Here is a 20,663-nt window from a genome sequence, read left to right on the forward strand (position 1 = left end):
GCCAGATTACGAATTTGTAAGTCTCTGGCTGGTGGTCCTTTGGTGTTCCCATGGCGGTGCCTATAAAAAAGGCACCACAATGGGAACGCAAAAGCAAGTTCCTGAACTGCATGAACTGTTGTCGGACCACTGGTGCGGCTGTAGCTACACTGCAGACTTGGACCGCCAAACACATAATAAGACTCCAAGTGTCTTGTTCAGTTTTACTTACTAGTGTATTTATTATCAGGCCTAGTGCAGCTGATTCACAGTTGGCTGGCAGTGTTGCCTCCCCACAGTTCAAATCAGCAGAGATCCAACACAGGACCTATGGTCACGAAAGTGACCTACAGAACGCCGGTGTATCTATTATGTTGCATATTGGGAAGGTAGTTCTAATCTCTTTAAACCACATCCTGAATAATTATTTTTGCTCCTTGAGAACATAGAAATCGGTAGAAACATGTTGACAAAAAAAACAGTGTTCCCAAGAACACCTTCCTACTTTTAAGAATGTAACTGCGACGTGTCATGTAAAAAATCTCAATTTGCGCCCCTTGCACAGTTTTATCTGCTTCCTTGATGATATGTGGGACCATTAACATCTGGTAGGAGAGAAGATGAGAGAATCTTCATCCCAGTTTGGGAAAACATTGTATCCTTGTCATCCCATACCACTTACACTTTCCTCTTGTATTTGTGCTTGTTTCAGAGTATCCGTATCTCTGTCCATTTCTCAGAAAATATACGAGTTTCATTATATGTGATCTGAAATTTAGCTCAGTTTGTGTCTATTTTCTTGGCCAGACGGTGTCTCTTAACAGTGTACATATATTTATTCCTTCACAGTTTCAGATATTATGTCTGGAAATAATATTGTCAATCCCTTATGAAGCGGATCTCTTTCCTTATTAACAGCCTGCAGAATCCTCATCTTGTCAAGTAAATATGTTACACGAAAGATCAATGCCAGTCCACCGCCATCATTTGTATCTGTCAGTGCTATGTTTGCACTTGTCCACATACATAGGATCCTCTTCCTTATGCAAGGCCATCAGGTGTCTTATCCAATTCACTAAATGGAGATTGCAGTCATCACCTAAAATCTCCTCTGCAGGCTTATGACCATGATTTGGTTTTGCCTTATTACTTAATCCCTGTTTTGTACATCCATTTTCTGTCAAAGTGATGCATCTTGAGGACTGTTTTTCTACATCATTAATTTTGCCCTTTAGACTGACAGCCTTACCTTCCAGCTGACTAACTCATTGACAGAGCTTACCTTGCTCACACACTCTGTGCAAATGACTGACTTCCCAATTCCTATTAGGGCTCCATACAAAGTCACATTCAATGGGACACATGTGCTTGTTGGAATCCGCTTGCTTTGCTTTTTGTTTGGCACCACCGCTACATGCCTCTCTTTTTTCTGATAATACATCCCAATTTAATTGCTGCGGGTGTCTGTTCTTATTGCAAACTTCGAAGCTACTTTCCAGAAAGTCATGCAGGCCTCCTTTCAATATTATTCAGTTATACAAACGCATTCCACACAATGCACCAGACTGAACTGGTCTAAATCAAGATGACGATCACCTCCAGAAAAATGGTAGTCCTTATTTGCTACGTAGGTCGAGGCAAAGTTACTCGTTCGGCCTATATTTTCCAAATAAAAGTCAACCCTTATTCCACCAGTCACAAAGAGCTTGATCCAAGGGGGCAGTAAGACTCTTTTAGTTAGGAGCAGTTTTCAAACACCTTATTAGCACCATCCTCTTCCTAATTCTGCCCACCCTCAGGCCAATACGCTACTGAACAAGTCCTCTGAGAACCAAATTGAGAGTTCTTCATTTCTCCTATGTGACATTCGAATGCGCCATCACTTCTTAGTCAGAGCTGGCAGTCTACCATACACTATAATGGTATGGGGCAGAACAGTTTTTCCTCAGTCCTACGAGCTGCACTTGCTATACAAGTGATGAAGATGAGGAAGTCCTCACATGGATCTAAATCTACTGCCTACAAAGGTCCAAGGGCCAGATTGTCATGTCCTGCTAGACCAGGACATCTATGTACACTCCTGAGGGTCCTACAATGATGTTGAGTGAAACATCTTTTTTGCTATATGGCTAAACATTGAAACTCGTGCTTCATAGTGGCATACAATTTATATTGCATTACACCTCAGATATCCCGTACTTTCTCTCTTTTAAAGATGGATAACTTTCTCTTTTACAATTAGGCAGGCATTCGGCTTATCACTCGCTATTACTTTGCTTTATGGAGTGTTGCAGGGTATTTTACTTCAGCTCTTTCTCACATCAAATACAGCTGTGTTGACATCTCATAGCTGATAAAAAGTTGTTTACCAATAATCCAGAGTTTTGTAATATTGTTTGCTAGGGTTAAATGGCACGTGGGGAGATAACAAGTTTACAGCTCTCCAAGTGGATCATCCCCACGAACTTTGTTGCTTACACCTCCAAACTGGGTATGTATATATTAGCAGAAGGGCCTGGGGATCCAGGCTTCAGATCATGTGGTGAGATACAGAGTTGTTGGTCATGGGTGAGCACTTTGATGGAACCTGAAGAATGCAGGAGCCCTTCTTTTTTACTTTATTTATTCAATTAATCACAGACCCATAATACAAAAAAACAATATCTCGAGAATTCATAGTTCCAGTACAATAAATAGTAATGTGCAATATGGTTCTTGGATGCTTAGAAAGGGCATCTATCCCTGAATAAAAATACATAACATAAAATAGACAGACTGTAATGACATATATGATGTTAAAGGTCTTATATCTACCACTAGTTATCTACGTCTGTTTCTTCCCCTCTTTGCTACAGTACTTACAGATTTTATTTTAATCTTCTTCCCGGATTTGCACACATTTCTGAATAGCCCCTATCCTAAGGGAATAGAGTTATTCTCTTTCTTCCGAGCTTCTCATTTTGGCTACCCATTGTGCGAATTTAGGTGGATGAGGTGATTTCCAGTTTTGTGAAATCAGGGATCTGGCTATTAAAGAAACATTAAAAACAAATTGTTTTTGTCACACAGTTAAAGTTGGATTAGAGATTCCAAATGGAATAGCCAGAGGATGGAGATTTATACTATGTGTAAGTTGCCTACTGACAGACTGAAATATCCTAGTCCAATAATCAGCCAGTTTGGGACAAGAGAAGCAAATATGAAACAAGTCCCCTCTTAAATGATTACATTTAAAAAACATGATGATATTTCTAGGAACATTTTCTGCAATTTTATCGGGGGTATAATATAGTTGCCACTTGGAAAAGAGTGCCACTCGTTTAAAATTCGCCAGCGACTGGCCGTATTGGACCATCTATTATAATCCTTCCATTGGGCTGCCTCTATATGGCACCCTGTGGTCTCCTGTATTTTTAGAAGAGCTCTTGGGATGATTTGATCATAGATTTGTTGCGGCAAGATATGGTCTCTGTTCCAAATTTCCAACATTCGTTTAACATATAATGCATGAGTTATGGCTTCGGAAAGTGGACTATCGTGGAGCTGTAGCTTTTTTACTAGACTAGAGATCTGAAGATAAGAGAATACTATGGCCGAGACTTCTTCTGTTCGATATTTTTTAATTTGTTCCCAAGACTTCATCTCTCCTTGTATTACCTAATCTTTTATTTGCTGAATTCCTAGCCTTTCCCAACTTTTTCAGGTCTGTGGATCCATAGAAGCTCCTAACTCCCTGCAGTGCCTTAGTTTAGTTTCTGGATCTAAGGGTGTACATTGTTACTCTTTCTTTAATTGATTAAATCTATCAAGAATTGTCTGGGGAGTCGTGTATATGTAGTGTTTGGGTAGCCTGGGTAGTTCAATGAAAGATTTTTAAAACTGTATTTTTTCCAATAGCATTTGATGGAGATAAAAATTTAGCCCGTAGTCGTGTGCTGAAATTGCCTGTCCACACTAATCCAAGAAGGCGGCTTTAAAATATTTTTGGATGTGAGGAAGCCCTAAACCACCTTCTTCCAGACTCAACTGCAGTGTTGTTAGTTAGGTCCGTGGTTTCTTCCCTGCCCAGATAAATATCCGTACTAGTTGGTCTATTTCTAAAAAATAGTTATGTGGAATCTTAATAATAACATTTGAAAAGATAAAAATAAATAATGGAAGTAAAATAATTTTTATCAGTGCATCTCTTCCAATTATAGACAGGGATAGATGATGCCAGCTGTTTAAAACCTTGCTGACTTTATTAAGAGTTGTGGTATAATTAAGTGCGAAGAGCTGTGTATAGTCGTGTGAGAACCACATAACCTGAGTATCAAACAAAATTGCATTTTGCCACCTGGGTCCGGAGGGCCTGGGGTAGAATCTGATTATGACAATTGAATAATAAGTCTTCGATTTGCTATCATTGATTTTTTATCCCCTCCAAATTGGAAAATGTTTCAATTGTTTGCTTAATATTTGCTGTGCGGCTTCTAGGTAGAGGTTTAAATCATCCGCAAATAGCTTCAATATGGGTCCCCCTATTACTGGTGGTTTAATTAAGGAGTGTTTGTATATCAGATTCACTAACTGCTCGATGTACAGGGCAAATAAAAATGGGGACATCGGGCAGCCCTGCCGGGTACCCTCTGGATCTCGACTATAGCAGCAGTTTGTGAATTGATTAATATTTTCGCCTCAGCTTTGTCGTATAATTTCTTTAGCATGTCCACTAAGTCTAGAGGGAAATCACATTTTTTAGAACAGTAAAACAAATATTTCCGTTCACCAGATCAAAGGCTTTTTCTGCCTCATTCATAATGATTTCCGCTTTGGTATTATTATTCGCCTGAGTTGAAAAAGTTTGTATTGTTCAAGAAATCTTTCTGGTAAAAAAGCCACATTGATCCTCATGAACCAAACTTTGAGTGACTAAAGTAATTGTCATTGTCAATATTTTTGTAAAGAATTTTATAGCAGTTATTCAGTAGACTACTGGGGCGATAAGATCCGGGTATTTCAGGTGTCTTCCCCTTTTTTTAAAAACTAACTACGAGTGCTTCTGCAAATGTTTTTGGAATATGGCAAACTTCTAAAATTGCATTATATAAAGAGAGCAATAAATTGGTTAACTGTGGCAAGAAGATGTTATACAATTTGATGTGTATTCCATTGATGCCACAAGCTTTGCTGCTGGGATTAATTTTTAAGGCCGCATGAATCTCCGTCTCGGAAATTGGTGCTACGAGCTGGGCTTTTTGAGTTAGATTTGGTAACGTGATTGTATTAAGAAATATACCAATTCCCTCTAGTGGTGTGGGTGTCAAAGCTGAATATAGTTTTTTATAATGCGATACAAGGACCATATTATTCTCGTTAGCCTGATCGTCTTGGCCTTTCTCGCCATCAAAGATAGACTTAACCATGGCATTGTTGAGATTTGTTTTTACGGACCATGCCAACAGTTTGCTGCATGCTTGCTTTCCTTGTATCATTTTTGAAAGCACATTTTTTAGTTTGTTATTTCCTATTGTTCAAAAAAATGTCTAATATTTTGTCGGGCTTTCTTTAAGTTGCATGAAATTGCCTCCCCTCTGATAAAAGCATTACAGGAATCCCATACTGCAAAAGGTGTAGCTGACCCCACATTTCTAATGACAAACTCAGCAAGTAGTGTCTGCATTTTTTGATCCAACCTTCTTCGATTAGTAACATTTTGTCTTCTTCGATTAGTAACATTTTGTCTAGTGTCCACCTGGGCTGCTCCCTTAAACCAACATTTGTTTTAATCTCTGTTAGTGGGACCGAATGGTCAAAAAATGGATTAGGAATAATCCAAGACTTCCCTTTTTTACACTGGTGGGAAAAAAAAAAAGTTTATTCTAGATGCTGTGTTATGCCTTTTTGAAGAGCAAGTGAATTCCTTGCTAGAGGGATGCTGGGCCCTCCATGGATCCACTAGCGCAAAGTCTCGAATCATGTTGTTCAGGTGTCTGGCAGTTTATTTGGGGATTTATTTCTTTGAGAGGAATCTAATACCAAATTTTGAATAAAATTTAAATCCCCTCCGATGATTATAGCTCCTTGTAATGGGATTAATAGATCAGACATTTTTTCCAGAGCTAGAGTCTCATCATGTATAGGGCCGTAACAGCTAATTAAATGGAATATTTGCTCCAATTTCAGATTTCCCATCACCCATCTAGCTAGAGGATTATTCATGACCTGAAGCGCTTCCCCTTGATAGTAACAGCAGCATCGGCTGAGGCCAACAAGACCTGCTTTATAAACTTGGGCCATTTGGGTGAAGGCATATATATTTTTTAAGTGCGTGTCCTGGAGTAAAAAAATCACATGCGGTTGAATCATCATTAACCATTGAAGTATGGCTCTTAATTTAGTTGCGCTATTACCCCTGTTTAAATTATTACATGAGACAATACGTAGCACCTGTTGCTCAGCCATTCCAGCCAGTTATTATTTTCTGACTTTTATCAGTTATGTATCTTATTCTATCCTCGTCGTTAGTTTAATTGCATCCAATCCTAAAGTTCTATAAAATGCCCTTGACTAAGTGTGTGATTATTTTTTGTATTTTTCTCCCACCAACCTGGAATGCTCACTTCACCTTGCCCTCCCTTCGAGTCGGGCCTTTGCCCTGCCATGGACCCTTGCCCCCCCTGTGCCCTTTATCAATCCCCCAGTGTCCCCCATTCCCTATAATTGTACCTTGAAATGATACTGAGAGCTCCCACCCGAAGGAGATGGCAACAAAAACAAAAAATGGAAGATAGCCTATCATCGCTAAGCTAAACCACAATAAATGAAGAAGCATGGAGTGTTGTCATAGTTCCTTCAGCATGCTAGATTTAGCCTACATCTCTCGTTGGCCTAGATGCTGCTTGCTATGTACCCGCTTCCCCCTTCTTAATTGATAGAAGAAGGTCTTTGGCCCGCTCTACTGACTGAAATATATACGATCTCCCTTTATACAGAACTTTTAGCTTAGATTGCTGTATTATCCCAGACGGTGTATTATAGCATTTGAATTCGTTGATCATTCCAACAAAATATTTGTGTCTTCGCGTCTCTAAAATAGACATGTTCGAGTAGATTCTGAAAAAGTTAAATTCTCAGGAGAGGTGAATGTTTTATTTTTTTTGGAATGCTTGTCACAAAATTTGTTAATTAATTCTTCAATCCCCCAAAGTTGACCAGAATTGTTCTTGTTAATTTGGGATTTGCTGGACGAGTTGCTGGTACTCATTGTGCTCTGTTGATGGTCAAATCCCCTATGTCTTTTGCTCTTTCCGGAAGAACTACATTCCGTATCAGTTCATTTATAAATTGGACCGGCGATTTGCCTGCTTACCGATCTCCGGGTATGGCAATGAACCTTAAGTTAGTACGCCAAGCACGGTTTTCAATATCGTCCAGTTTTACGAGCAGATCTTCAAGTTTTGTTTGGAATTTGATAAGATTGCTTCCATGATCGTTATGTTTTATTTCTAACGAGGATACCTTCTTTTCAGCCTGTGGCAGACGAGTCGAAAGTTGCTGAAAGTTTTCATTGAGCTGGCCTAATTGTTCATTGGTTTTCTAATGCGCCAATTCTTGAGAGAGCTTCCTATCACGAAGCTCACGTAGTATCTGATTTAGCGTGGTTTCAATAGTAGCAGATGGTAAAAATAGGCAGGCACCTCTGTCACTTCTCCCTCTGGCACATTGGATTCTATTGTGAGCACCGGTGTACTGTTGTGAGGTAAACATGATTCTATGGTCATAATGTAGGAAGCTTATCCAATAGCTGACTATTGTGTGGTGGCTGGCACTAGGAGATTAGGTTGGGCACTTCCTTCGAAACGCTCACAGAGAAGAAAGGGTATATTGATTTTCCTATTTCCTGAGGCATGTCCTATGGCTTGTCCTGGTGGCCGAGAGTCGGCTGATCTGTACACACTCTACTGGGATCAGCTTCTACTTTGAGTGTCACATCCACAGAAGGCGAGCTGTCCTTGTTTATATTCTTTGAAAGATCTGTTTAAGTTCTTCTGGTCCTTAAGGCTCTGTGCCCAAGTCTATCTGGAGATGAAGAAGGAGTTGCGTGATTGGAAGAGCAAGATTCACTTCCTTTGATATTTTGTTTTGATTGAAATTTCTACCTCCTTGTGGTGCGCTTTTTTGGTGCTGTAGGATCTCTTGATATGCGCTTCATTGAGTGCATGTTGCTGCTAATCGTAGCTATTTATTAAGGGGGGACGCAGGAGTTAGCACGAGCTGGCCGCAAGCCGCATCTGGAGTAGGCAGACTGCTTCCACGTAGAGCTCCCGCCATGCTCTGTGGTTGAGCTCTCGCTTTCAGAGGTGGGACAAGCAGCCGACTCGCATCTGACTCATGAACAGAAACACGGACGTCTGCTAGCATTGGGGTGAAATGATGGTCTTGATATACAGATTGTGGCAACCGCTAAAGGTGTAACCGGGTAATGGGACTAATTGCTCATTGGGACGAGTGTTGCTACGGGGATACACTCTGGCCCTGGTGAATGGATAACAGGAGAACTGGGCATGTCTTTTCCCTTGCTGAGTGACTCATTTTGAATTTTGAATTGGCCAGTCCAAGGATTCTCCCACCTCCACACGTACCAGGTTTTGATGACCTGATGCGTGGATACAGGAGTTGTTGGACATTTCATAAACTGTACCCCTGGGAATTAGCACATAAAGGTGCCCTTATCCAAGGTTAAAGCTATGACGTTAGTATGATATTCATAAAGGTTCCTACCCAGGATATTTTTTCCCATGTTTGGCTCAAACGTTCCTGCTGGCATCTTTTAAGTTTAGTATTGGTTATTCAAAAGGCCATGTTTTTGCTTGTACTGGTGAGAGGCTGCAAATTAAAAGGCTTGTCTCAGCCTAAGTACATCCTCATAGATCAGGGATGGTGACATGTAGCATTGCTATAAAGGTAAGACGATTTAACTTAGTACCTGGTATTGTCCATTATCCCATCATAGTCATTGCTCCTTTCCCTATGACTTGGCTTACTCTCCTTTAGGGGATGCTGCTGGATACAAAGCAGCAGCAGTGTCAGATGCAGGGCTGATCCAGATTATAAGGAGAAAAAATACTTAAAAGCAATTGTTTAAGGCAGGTCAACAAGGTGCCTATCTTCATGGTTTGAGCATGCCTTAAAGAGTAAGGACTGGGGCAAGTTAGAGAAAGACTCTGGATAAATGATTCAGTTTACTCAGGATTATATAAACTGAAACTCCACTTTGTGGCATAAGAGGCACACTGCCCAGTACCCACAGCTAAGGCCTCATAGTACATACTTGCTCAGTGTCCCTTAATGTCAGTGTCCCAAAAATGGGATATGACACACATTTTAGTTGCTAGTAAATGCATAACTGTAAAAGAGATGTTTTAAGTTGAACATTTAAGGTACTTCTTCTAAAGTGAAGGATGTCAGGTCAAGGATTCTTTAACAGCACATGACTCTATTTCCACACTTATGAAACTGGAAGTAATTCAAATATGTGGTCTTTTTTGCTAAAAAAAAGAACTTAATACTGTACGATTCATGTTTAAAAGTGTCTAAAAGGTCCACATCATAGTCAGCAATCAGCATTGTTGAGGTTCTCTTATTGACATCGATGTTTAATAGAATTATAGCATTTTGGAGGCACAAGAGGCCATGGGCCCCTTGAATTAACATGTGCAATCGCTCACAGCTCTCCCCCACATGCATACGCACAGATGAATGCATGACCACTTTGATAAAATTGTTACAAGTACATTTGATAACTTGAAAAGCTTAATTGGACTACTGGTTTCAAGCAGGTTTGCACATTTCATAGGTTCATGGGTTAGTTTTGAGGCAGAATATTTGATTGTAAAAAGCCATAGGTCTATAGGTTAATTTCTGTGTTCTAGAAAAACAGCAAGACTAATTATGTTAAGATGATTTTGACAGTCAGACTTACCATAGTAACATGGTACAGGTAACAGGGTAACATGGTAACAGGGTAGTCTAAGTGGTGAGTTGCAGGACAAACAGCAGGGGACTCTACACAGAAAAGCCAACAGCAATGATGGAATTGGAGATTGCAGAAAAATTAGAAAAGAACATCTAATTGAGCAAGACTAAGAATATGTTAAATTAATTAAGGTAATTAGGACAGAGCTAACAAGCACTCATCAACTACAGCTGAAAGAGGAGTATAAGCTGGACTTTCCTCAAGCTCACAAGTTATTGGACATTAGTTAGCACACTTTCGTAGTATTACTATAGCATGATTTAAAATATTCTGACACCAATTCTACTCTGTCTAAGAATATTCCTTTACAGCAGGGACTATGTTTTGGCAATCGCTTGATGTTGTACTCACCTTACACATACATAGTTATTTTCACTTTTCACATTTTAAGTAGCTGTGTTATCAGAGGTTTTAAATAGTCCTAGAAATCCTTATCTGTGATGTACAATATGCCAAAGCTGGTTTGTGAATGGGGTAATATGTGCTGCAAAGAAGGTCACTTTGCTTCACACTTGCTTTAATAACATAGAACAGTCCATAGTGGTTCTTGCCTGTATTCTAATTTGTGATTCAGAGACAAACTCATAGACAGACAACAGATTTGTGCTCAGCATTCATTTGTCTTTGTCTTTTATATTTTCTTTCTAGTGCCTTGCTTTATTAAACTATCACTGAACTCTTGTCCCTTTGAAATTATTTTGTTTTCAGAACATGGTGATGGATATCCATTTGATGGTAAGGATGGACTTTTGGCTCATGCCTTCGCTCCAGGTCAAGGAATTGGAGGGGACTCCCATTTCGATGATGACGAACACTGGACATTGGGGGAGGGTCAAGGTAGGTAAATACTGATACCAATATTTCGCCCTCACTATTTGATGCTGTGTATGAAAGATTGTATATTGTGAATAGGAAGATTTAATTTTAGATCACAATTCAGATTCCCGAAAATTCTATAAATGTAGGTTTTACAGGGTATTATCTGTGGTTTTGGTTTTTCAGAACATTTGTGAATTACCATAGCTTTACAGTAATAGAACAATTGCTTCCATCCTAGTGTGAATCTAAGCAACAGGATGAGATTCTCAACTGTGCATTCTGTGGAGCAAAAAGACATACAGACATCTATGCCTTCAAATGGAATTTATGACTGCAAATTCTGGCAAAATTGGTGTTCCGGAATGGTGAGTTGGTGGCCTCTGGACGATGGGGCTAATTGTGAAAACGTCTGACCTTTATGGGCGGCCACAAAACTTCCCAATAGTTCACATATCCTTCCATATGGTTTGCACACTTACCTTCATAAGCAAAACCGGTAGGGTACAAATTAGGTGTTTATCTTACATATATGTGAAGGGTTACCCTTCAGGTGAACTATTTAAAAAAAAACTTGAGGTACATTTGCACCTTAGTTATCAGCAGATTTTCTGCCGGAAGAATGTCCACCTCTTTATAATTAGAATCGCACAAAGAATTCTGATATATTTAGGTGCGTTGGCCTAAGGTATTCTAATCATAGGTTTAAACCTAGAAATTATAACGTTACAACTTTCTTTGAGCATAACCATGTACCACTGGCTGAACCAAGTTATTTTTTTAACATAATGTTTTAAGTTGCAGTTATTAATTGCTTGTGGTAATTTAAGGTGAGGCCTTGAGATGCTTGTACATGAGATTCATCCTTATGAACACCTTCAATTGCTGTATTCCAGAGAAGTGGAAGATTTTATTGTATTCTAATACAATGCTTCTTCCAAGAGGCAAAGGATGAGCGATAGGAAAGAGAGTGCAAAATAAATAGAAAAAAACACAAATTGACGCTGAATAATGCCCCACAATTACTAGATACCACTTTCGCTTGTGATTGCAATGATTCTTGAAAATGATGCAACCAATAATATAGAAGAAAGAGATTGAAGCACATTGTCAGGTAACATTTATGTTCACATATTCTCATATTTTGTGAAAAATTAGCACTGTGTGTGTTAACTTAAATTTGTGGATTAGTTTAAGCTTTCAGAGCTCAAACAACTCTACTAAATTCCTCACAGTTATTACTGAGCTTCAACGTTCCTTGATTAGATAGGTGTCCGCCAAGAAGTTTCAGAAGTTGTTTTACTACAATAATGACTATTCTTGCTGGAAAGTCAGCTGCTAGGGCTAATTAACTGGGCCAGAGATCACGACTTCTCCTTCTAGATCTAGGGCATGGTCAACAACATGAATATCACACAGTATCCTGGAGACCAAAGCCATTCGTCCTAAGTAAAATAACTTTCTCCAGCCCCTTCCCTGCTTTTACAAGCATTATTAATAAGAAATTGGAAGCAGGTAAGGCACCAGTCTCTTTAAAGAATGCTTCGGAATCTCCGAAAACTATTGAACTATTGCTGCGAGTCCATTTCCAGTTAAAGTACTTGACAAGGTGGTCACCACACAGTTAAATATCCACTTTCAGGTTGACTTGGGCTTTCTCCCTGGCAGGAGCACATACATGGGTCTGCTGGACATACATGAGAGTTTGTGGCAGTTGCAAACTGAGCAAAGGTAGCACTTTTAGTGTTTCATGGACTCTTGGCTGCATTTAGTACTAAAGAACACACCATCTTGATAACTCAGTTGGAGGATTTGCATTTTCGATCTCTCTTTCATGGTTTTGAGTATTGTCAAACCAACAAAGACCTTGCGAGAGGTTTTGCATGTAGTCTTATTTACAGTGATCAAATCAGTGGGCGGAGTGCCATATGTATTACCCCTGTCCAGTTACTGTATACTGTGTACATGAAGGCTCTGGCTCTACATTATTTGCAGTCTGGTTGCAGTATAGCATTCACACCTACACTTAGGACACCTAGCTAATGCTTACTTTGACTGTCAATGCTCAAACCGGTGTAGAGACTTTCTCTAATTTGGTGGCCACTATCCAGGTTTAAATGCAGGATAACTGGCTTGGGCATAACTCTACATGAAAGGAAGCTCACGTTGATTGGTTCCAAGCCTTTAATTCCCAAATCGAGCATTCCTCATACAACACAGTCCCTAGTGTACTCAATTACAAAACTCTCTGTAAAGGTAAAAATCATGTGGGATCTTAGTTTGGAAGGCCAGGCAAACTGCTTGACTAAGGCCAAGACCTACAACTTTCATCTTATGGTATTATGGCCTGATTATTTTTGTATTTTTTTATTAATAATAATAAAACTAGTATTCGTCTTCAAAAAATAATTTTGCTGCTCCAATGGAGATGGGTATTCCTCAGTGTGAACCCAGCTGCCCCTCTCTTTCCAATCTTGGCAGGCTTAAAATAACTGATCTGATTAAAACCTGGTCTGTACCCTTAATTTATAAAAATGCCCATGACAGGAGCCAGAATTATAAGGAATCTAGAAAGGTTGCTAATACTCGATTATGGCGCTTTGGAGTTGATGAACAAATATTGATCGGTTCTCCCTCTCTTGAAGCACAGGACCATAGGAAGCAAGCATTTCTGTATTGCTGGGACTCAGTGGTGCAACAGCAGAGCTTCAAACCTTTTACTGCTTGTCTTCTGTTAATATAGTTTTGAGAATTATGATATTTGGTACCACTCAAGTAGTTTTCCACTAAAAGCAAACCTAAGGATTTGATACACCTGTGTAATTGAAGGCAATATGGCCCCTAGTTTCAGGTGAGTTATGATGACCGGTGTTTCAATATCAAGAAAAGTGTACATTTATAAGATTATTATTTTACCACAATATTCTATTGTGTATATTGTTGTCTGTTTCTCACATTGCCCATTGTTGTTTTCCCTATGTTAACCTTATCAGGCATGTTGTAGGCTGCTTTAGTTTTATTCACATTACTAAATATCATGCCTGTTCTGTGCCACGTTGTATTTTCACACAAAACCAGCACATGTTTTTGCATTTTTTTGTTTTACTGGGATTTAGTCTGAACAGCCTAAGCATGGCCAAACAACATTGCTGTTTCTTAGTTTCTCTGGTCAGACACTAGCACCTAGACATAATAGGAGAATGCAGGTGCTGTTCTGAATACATCTATCTTGTCATATGTCCAGGTACAGGGATTCTGGAAACAACAGACTCACAAAGCAAAGGTCTTGAGACAAGAGTGCTGCATCAGCTGAGATGCTGAACATTCAAATATGTATGCTAAGACACTGAGTCCGCCAATGGACCCAGAGATCTATATTCTTTAAATGCTTAGCTTTAGTAGTGGGTGAGGGTTTAGTCAGATCTGTCGGATGGTTTATTAATTATGTTGATGACATTATTGATATGTATCTGCTTAATATTTGTGGCATAATTATTGCATTTTAGAGCACTGAGGTTTAAATAAACATTGTAACCTTCCTTCTTAACCGTCCTTCGTGTCTCTTTTTTATCTTATTGTGGACAAAAACAAATGAGAGAATGAAAAGGCGTCATGTTTCTGTGATCTCTGAGAAGTCAAGAGAGTTGTGTTTTGGGGTGCCAAATCACTTGTCTGTCTGGAACGGTTAAGAGGGCAAGTGAGGCACTATAGCTAGTCGGACTCTAGCTTATAGATACTGAGGTGTTATGGTGACTCAATGCCATACATACTGATGTTATATGGTCCCAAGCATAGTTTTGTTCCTGAGTAGAATCCCTGCCAAAATATCAGATCTTAAAAATCCCTATTAGGGAATGTTTGTTCTCATCGGAGATAGATCCAGGTTAATTTATCCAAATCAGTAATAAGAAATGGCTAGACTGATGAGGGCCGGAGAACAAGCAGTACAGCATGTTGAAAGATATGCAAGTGTTACTTTCTAAAGCGTTAGTCAGCTCTTTTCTGTTCCCACTATTCATTCCTACATCATTCATTCTCTTGACAAAATATATTCTGTATGTAAGTAACTTCTGGTGAGATTAACAATTGCTACTAGTCGGAATATATGCTGCACAGGTGCATCATTGAATGAAAGAGACTGCACTACGCCAGTTTTTGTGCCAACATGACTGATAATCATAGGAGAGCATTCCCCTGTCTTGTGTAATAGACTGTGATGTCTTCTCTAAAGTTTCCATTGTGATAATGCAGATAATTCACATAAAATGTAAAGAAAACGGAGTGAATTACAACTTAGATATTCATGTGTCCTTGTTTACTGTCTATGTATATTTCTAACTAGTGTGTGATTTACTGTGTCCTTCTTTACTGAATAGTATTTAAAACAGGTGGTATATTTGCTGTCTTCTTTTGTTTACAGTTGTCAAGGTAAAATTCGGAAATGCAGATGGGGAATTCTGCAAATTTCCCTTCCTGTTTGGAGACAAAGAATACAATAGTTGCACTGATTCAGGGCGCAGTGATGGATTCCTGTGGTGCTCAACCACATACAACTTTGATGCAGATGGAAAATATGGATTCTGTCCACATGAATGTAAGTCTGACATTCTGTCACATTCATCTTTGTATGCTCTCTTTATTTCAGGAAATACATTTGCTGCATTAGAGTTTAGATGTTTGCTGCCACAAAGAGATCATTTGGTCATTTGCATGATGTTATTTGATGCTTGTATCTTACTTTTTATTAGAAAAACGTGTTTACTGTGTGTTCTGCTCTTTTTAAGGCCTCACAACACTGTGGGAGTTTGGTTGCTCCACAACTTGTTTTTGAGGTTTCCATTATGCCTCGGAGTTTGATTTCTGTTTATCTGAGCTGCAGTCACAGCTGTCATTTATCGTGGGTGGTGGGGGGTCATGCAGGTTGGAGGGGGGGGTTTAATTTACAAATAAATAACAAGCATTGGCATAGCCAATAGGAACCTTATAAGTATTTAGTTATGCAGCAGGTCCCAAAGGCGAGACCTATTGGCTAAGCCGATGCTTGTTTTCTCTTCCATTGCAAAAGAAATAACATCCCTGGCTCCAGCCTCCCGACCTTCCTGCCACCCTGAACTGAGCCCCATTCATTAAGCTGGCTCAATGCAGTGACTGGGGCCAGGAAGAAAAATAAGCGGAGGCAGACAAGGGGGAGGCTGCTCAGTGCAAGGGCACCCCGGTATCTAGAGCCTGCTCGGGAGCTCAGGGCGAGGGCACACCGGTGTCTAAAGACTGCTTGGGAAGACATTGCGAGCTGTGAGGCCACCCTAGTATATGAAGACTGGTTGGGGCGGACTGGCGTGAGTTCAGTGCCTGGGCACCACGGTATGTGGAGACTGCTGGGGTGGGCTAGTGGAAGCTCAGTAGAAGGAACCCCGGTATCTGAGAGATGCTCTGGAGCTCAATACCCTTGTATGTGAAGGATGCTGGGGCTGGATGGTGGGAGCCCAGTGCTAAGGCACGCCAGTATCTGAAGGCTGCTCGGGAGCTCAGTGCTAGCTGCGAGGGCACCCCAGTATGTTGAGGCTGCCGGAGCGCGGCCAGGAGATCACAGTAAAGTCTGATGGCAGATCAGTGGGATGGCACTCCGGTATCTGAAGGCTGCATGGGGCGGGCTGGTGGGAGCTCAGTGCAAGGGCACATTGCTATTTGACAGGGCACACTTCACTTACACAATCTTCCTTCAGTAAGACACTGCCATAAACACATAAGAGGGAGGGCTTCCGTTACATGTCCTCTCACATGCATTAATGGACCAACACAGCCTCTCACATATTTAGTGCCTGCAGTAACAAGCACGCGAGTGGTGCACGCATGTGCGCCACAGTTAGACATCTGTTTTGAATTATCTCGCACGTCTGGGCACGATAATTCAAAACAGATGGTGCCTGTGCAAGTAACCGCAAGCAATAGGCGGTGGGCGGAGCAAAGGCGGGACTTGCGCCCGCCTTTGCCCAATTGCGTGTTGTCTTTCTTAGAAAGATACACGCAAAAGCAAATAGCCTGTGACGAACATAAAACCACACCACGAGCGTGTGGTCAGATTCTTAAAGCCCCTTACTAAAAGTCTCACAGAGCAGCACATGCGCGCTGCACTAGTCTCGACCTAAAAAAACGCATCTGTCCGCCAGCCATTTCCCAGGTTTTCTCATTGCCAGTCCTGCATGGCACCTGCTTTTGCTCTCCTGCCAGGAAAAGGAAGCAGGCAGCCTTCCGCCCCACCCCTAAGCCAATAACAACGCAGCAATGGCAGGTGGATTGGTGGAAACACCGCCCAGCTAGGGGCTTACTGGGAGGCCATTTTCTCCGTGTAGGCTGCGTTGCAGCCTGCATAGAGAAAGGGCAGAGTGCACATGACTGGTTTTGGCGGCCCCAGAGGGCCAAACAAATCAGTCATGCACACTCAGAATTGGGCACACCACTCCTTCCTTGTCAAGCCCTGCTTGCAGAGCAAGCAACCATACCCATCTGTTTTGCTTTTTCACAGTGCGAGAAGCAGAAACATAAAATTTTAGTTATTACCATTTTATGCTTCTGCTTCTCACACTTCAAGAAAGCAATGGAGCGATTCTCCTCTGCCCTAGTGGAGGAGCTTCCCTGCTGAGCTGAGTGATCAGTAGTGTTGCTGTAGTTAATATGCTATTTCCGTATGTTTATATGTATCTTATATTGGGTAGTAATGTTTGATAATTGTGGCCAGTGGTCTTTGCCAAATTGGACGTGTGCCATCTGGGAAGAATGGCATCCACTTTACCCATGCCCTGGTAATATTATGTGTCTCTGGAAGACTATAGTTTTAATGGGACTAATACCAACATGATGCAAATATTCCTGTACTTTTTCAGAGAAGTGACATTTTAAAACATTTGAGACCAGGCGGAAATATACAAGCACTTTGCCATTGATTAGGAGGGGCAAAGTTCAGAGAGTTCTATATCCAGCAAAAATCGGATTAAGCAAAAAAGGCCCACAAGTTCAGATGACCCTGAGGAAATGGAAATCTTTCAACAGTCTGGATATTGAAAATATGTTTATCAGTAATATTTGTACAACAGCCAAACAAAACACAAGTTCGGAAAAAAATAACATGCCAACAAACATAGTTTAAAATAAATAAATAAGTACATGCATATATATAAATAAATAAATTGGACAAAAGGCAAATATAATTGTCAGCTAACAAAGAATGCTGGAAGAAGTGTGGTAGTACAACTCCATTTCTTTGACTGCCGAGCATTGTTGTGTACCACTATCATTCCCAGAAACAATACATCTTAGCATGTTAGTGTGATTTAGGATTGGGAACCTCTGTTAAAAGGCCAAGAGAGGTTTCAGCGTCGCTGTCTCAGGTAGATTCTCTGCTTGGATCAATAAGGATAAAACCACAGTGGGCATACAGTGTCTGCATAGATGTTTGTAATGTTTACCTGTTGTACTATCTGTTTCTCAAAATTCGAGGCTGCAGCAGGCAAAAAGTAAGGTTAGGATGATGGCAGTGTCCCTAAAACTGATAATGTTTACAACGCCTCTTAAGGGTTTGCACTGGCTTTCAGTGCAGGCTAATGATAGATTAAAGATATGTTGATTAATCCAAAGAGCTGTGTGTGACTAGGCACCTAATTACTTTAAAAGAACTATGAGCCAATTGTACTGGAGTTGTCTGATCAGGGGGTCAATATGAGCGGAGGGGGCCGGAGGCACAGGCCGATTTCAACATAAGACCGTGGATGCATCTTCTCTGGTAGTCCGCAGCACGGAGTGGCGCATTTCATCCTGAGACTCCGCTAACTGCTGCAGAGGCCGGGAGGGAGCTGGATGTGACGCAGCAACAGACACCCAGCTGGAAACATTGTACAAGGAATGGGACAACGTTCTGGATAATGAGACACATATAGACTGAAGCCAGGGGCTGCCAATTCACCTATATTTGGTCATTAAATTCCATACCCGGTATTTGGCACCTCCGACAATCTGGAGTAGATCGTAGGCTTTGCCAGGACCCCTGTGAGGGTCGGAGTTGGGAGACCATACGTACTTGGGACCCTGGGCAAGAAGAGTGAAACTCCTGAGACTCAAGCTTTCATAAGAATATATATTATAGTGCACTGGCTGGCTTCCTCTCTCCCCCCTCCCTTCTTTTGACCTAGCAGGGCTGAGAGGTGCTCTCCCTTGGCCCACCTTGCATTTCGGGTTTGTACAGGCTCCTGCTAAATCTCTTGCCCTGACCCTATGTCGCGCCGAGGCAGACAGTGCACCGGCACTGGAGGCTTGCTGTCCCAGCCCCCCCTGACCCGCGCCCAGTCCAACAAAATGCCCGGGGAAGAATCATTCGACCCAACATCCAGCAAATTGGATGCTGTGTTGGCAGCAGTAGAAAAATTGGGTAAATCTATGAATCAGACCCGTAATTCTCTTGAAAGCAAAATAGACAAAGTGGGCATTGACTTGAATCTTCTTCATGCAGACGACCACAAACTTACAGACAGGACATCCGTAGTAGAGGCCACCATCATGGAGATCTCTCCTTAGATAACCTCAGCGGATAAGCATATTAAGGACCTTGCCGCCTGGGTGGAGTTCCTGGAAATAAGAACCGAGGATGCCGAAGGAAAATCGAGGAGCAACAATGTGCGTATGGGAGGCCTGCCAGAGTGTAAACAGGGCAGATATGCAGCAGCTTATGCGGAATCCTGGCTTCGCGACCTGCTACCGGAAGGGACGCTCTCCCCCAGTTCATCATAGAACGAGCACACAGAATACCATCTAGACCTCCGCCTCTGGAGTCAAACCCTCGGCCACTTCTGATACGTTTGCTGAACTACAGGGACAGAGATATCATTCTCCAAGAGACCAGGAAATTACAGGACATACACGTGGACAATCATAGAATCATGTCATTCCCTGATTTCACGATGCTGGTGCAGAGGCAGAGATACTCTTTCATGGCAGTAAAGAGGAGAATCCGGCAACAAGATCTCAAAAATTCCCTGTTGTTCCCAGCCCGCCTGAGGGTGGTAGCAAGTGGCAAGACTCACTTCTTCACACTCCAGAGGCAGTAGAGGACTGGATGGAAGCACAAGGCTTTGTGAAAGACCCTGCTTTGCCATCCGGAGCAAATAGTATGCTCACCGACCTCCCACTGGGATGCCACAGGAGGGGGAATAGACGCAAAACAATTCAAGCATCTCAAAACCATGGCCTAACGGGAGCAGATGACGCAAGGGGAAACGGCTTCCGTATCCAACCGTTCAGGGACAAGAAAGCGAGGAAGAACTATCAGGGTAAGTCCCGGACTCACAGGAATCAGATGAACTGCCAATAGTCACCCCTGAGACTGCAGATGACATTGCTTAATCCTTAGTGTAGAACTCTAGATAAGGGCCGTCCAGACCACATTGCTGCATACGCAAGTATAGTAAGTTCATGTTATTGATGTATCACAGTGCTGAGCTGTTGTAATGCACATGTATGCTTATATAGTATATCGGGTTTGGGGATGGGGAAGGAGGTGGAGCTAGCGAAAGGTTGAGCTTGCACCATATTTTGTAGGATCTCCCTTAAGGCACCGGTCTACGTAGACTGTTATTAGATCCTGACTCCTGTTCTATCATTCGGGCATAGGGGTCAGCGGCGGCAAAAACGCATTTTGTATCATATACATACTCCACTTGCACGGAACCCCCCTTGTCACTGACAGAATATTGCTTTTATTCTTTGTTTGGGTAACTGTATGTTGCATTTTTGCCCTTTTGGTATTGTTAGTACTAGTTTATAGTGGTTTAGCCATTAGTCACTCACTGGGTCAAAGTATGCT

The 20,663-nt window shown here is 41.4% G+C and overlaps 1 protein-coding gene across 1 annotated transcript in view; it reads left to right on the forward strand.

Annotated features, from left to right (window-relative positions):
* Positions 1–20,663, forward strand: part of MMP2 (matrix metallopeptidase 2) — a 211,535-nt gene that overhangs the window by 51,193 nt on the left and 139,679 nt on the right. Inside the window, exons 4-5 of the mRNA XM_078669873.1 lie at positions 10,706–10,834; positions 15,234–15,407. Of these exons, the coding sequence (XP_078525999.1) occupies positions 10,706–10,834; positions 15,234–15,407 (303 nt within the window). The remainder of the gene's footprint in view (positions 1–10,705; positions 10,835–15,233; positions 15,408–20,663) is intronic.

The sequence above is a fragment of the Lissotriton helveticus genome, chromosome 12, assembly GCF_964261635.1.
Source record: "Lissotriton helveticus chromosome 12, aLisHel1.1, whole genome shotgun sequence".
Taxonomy (NCBI): Eukaryota; Metazoa; Chordata; class Amphibia; order Caudata; family Salamandridae; genus Lissotriton; species Lissotriton helveticus.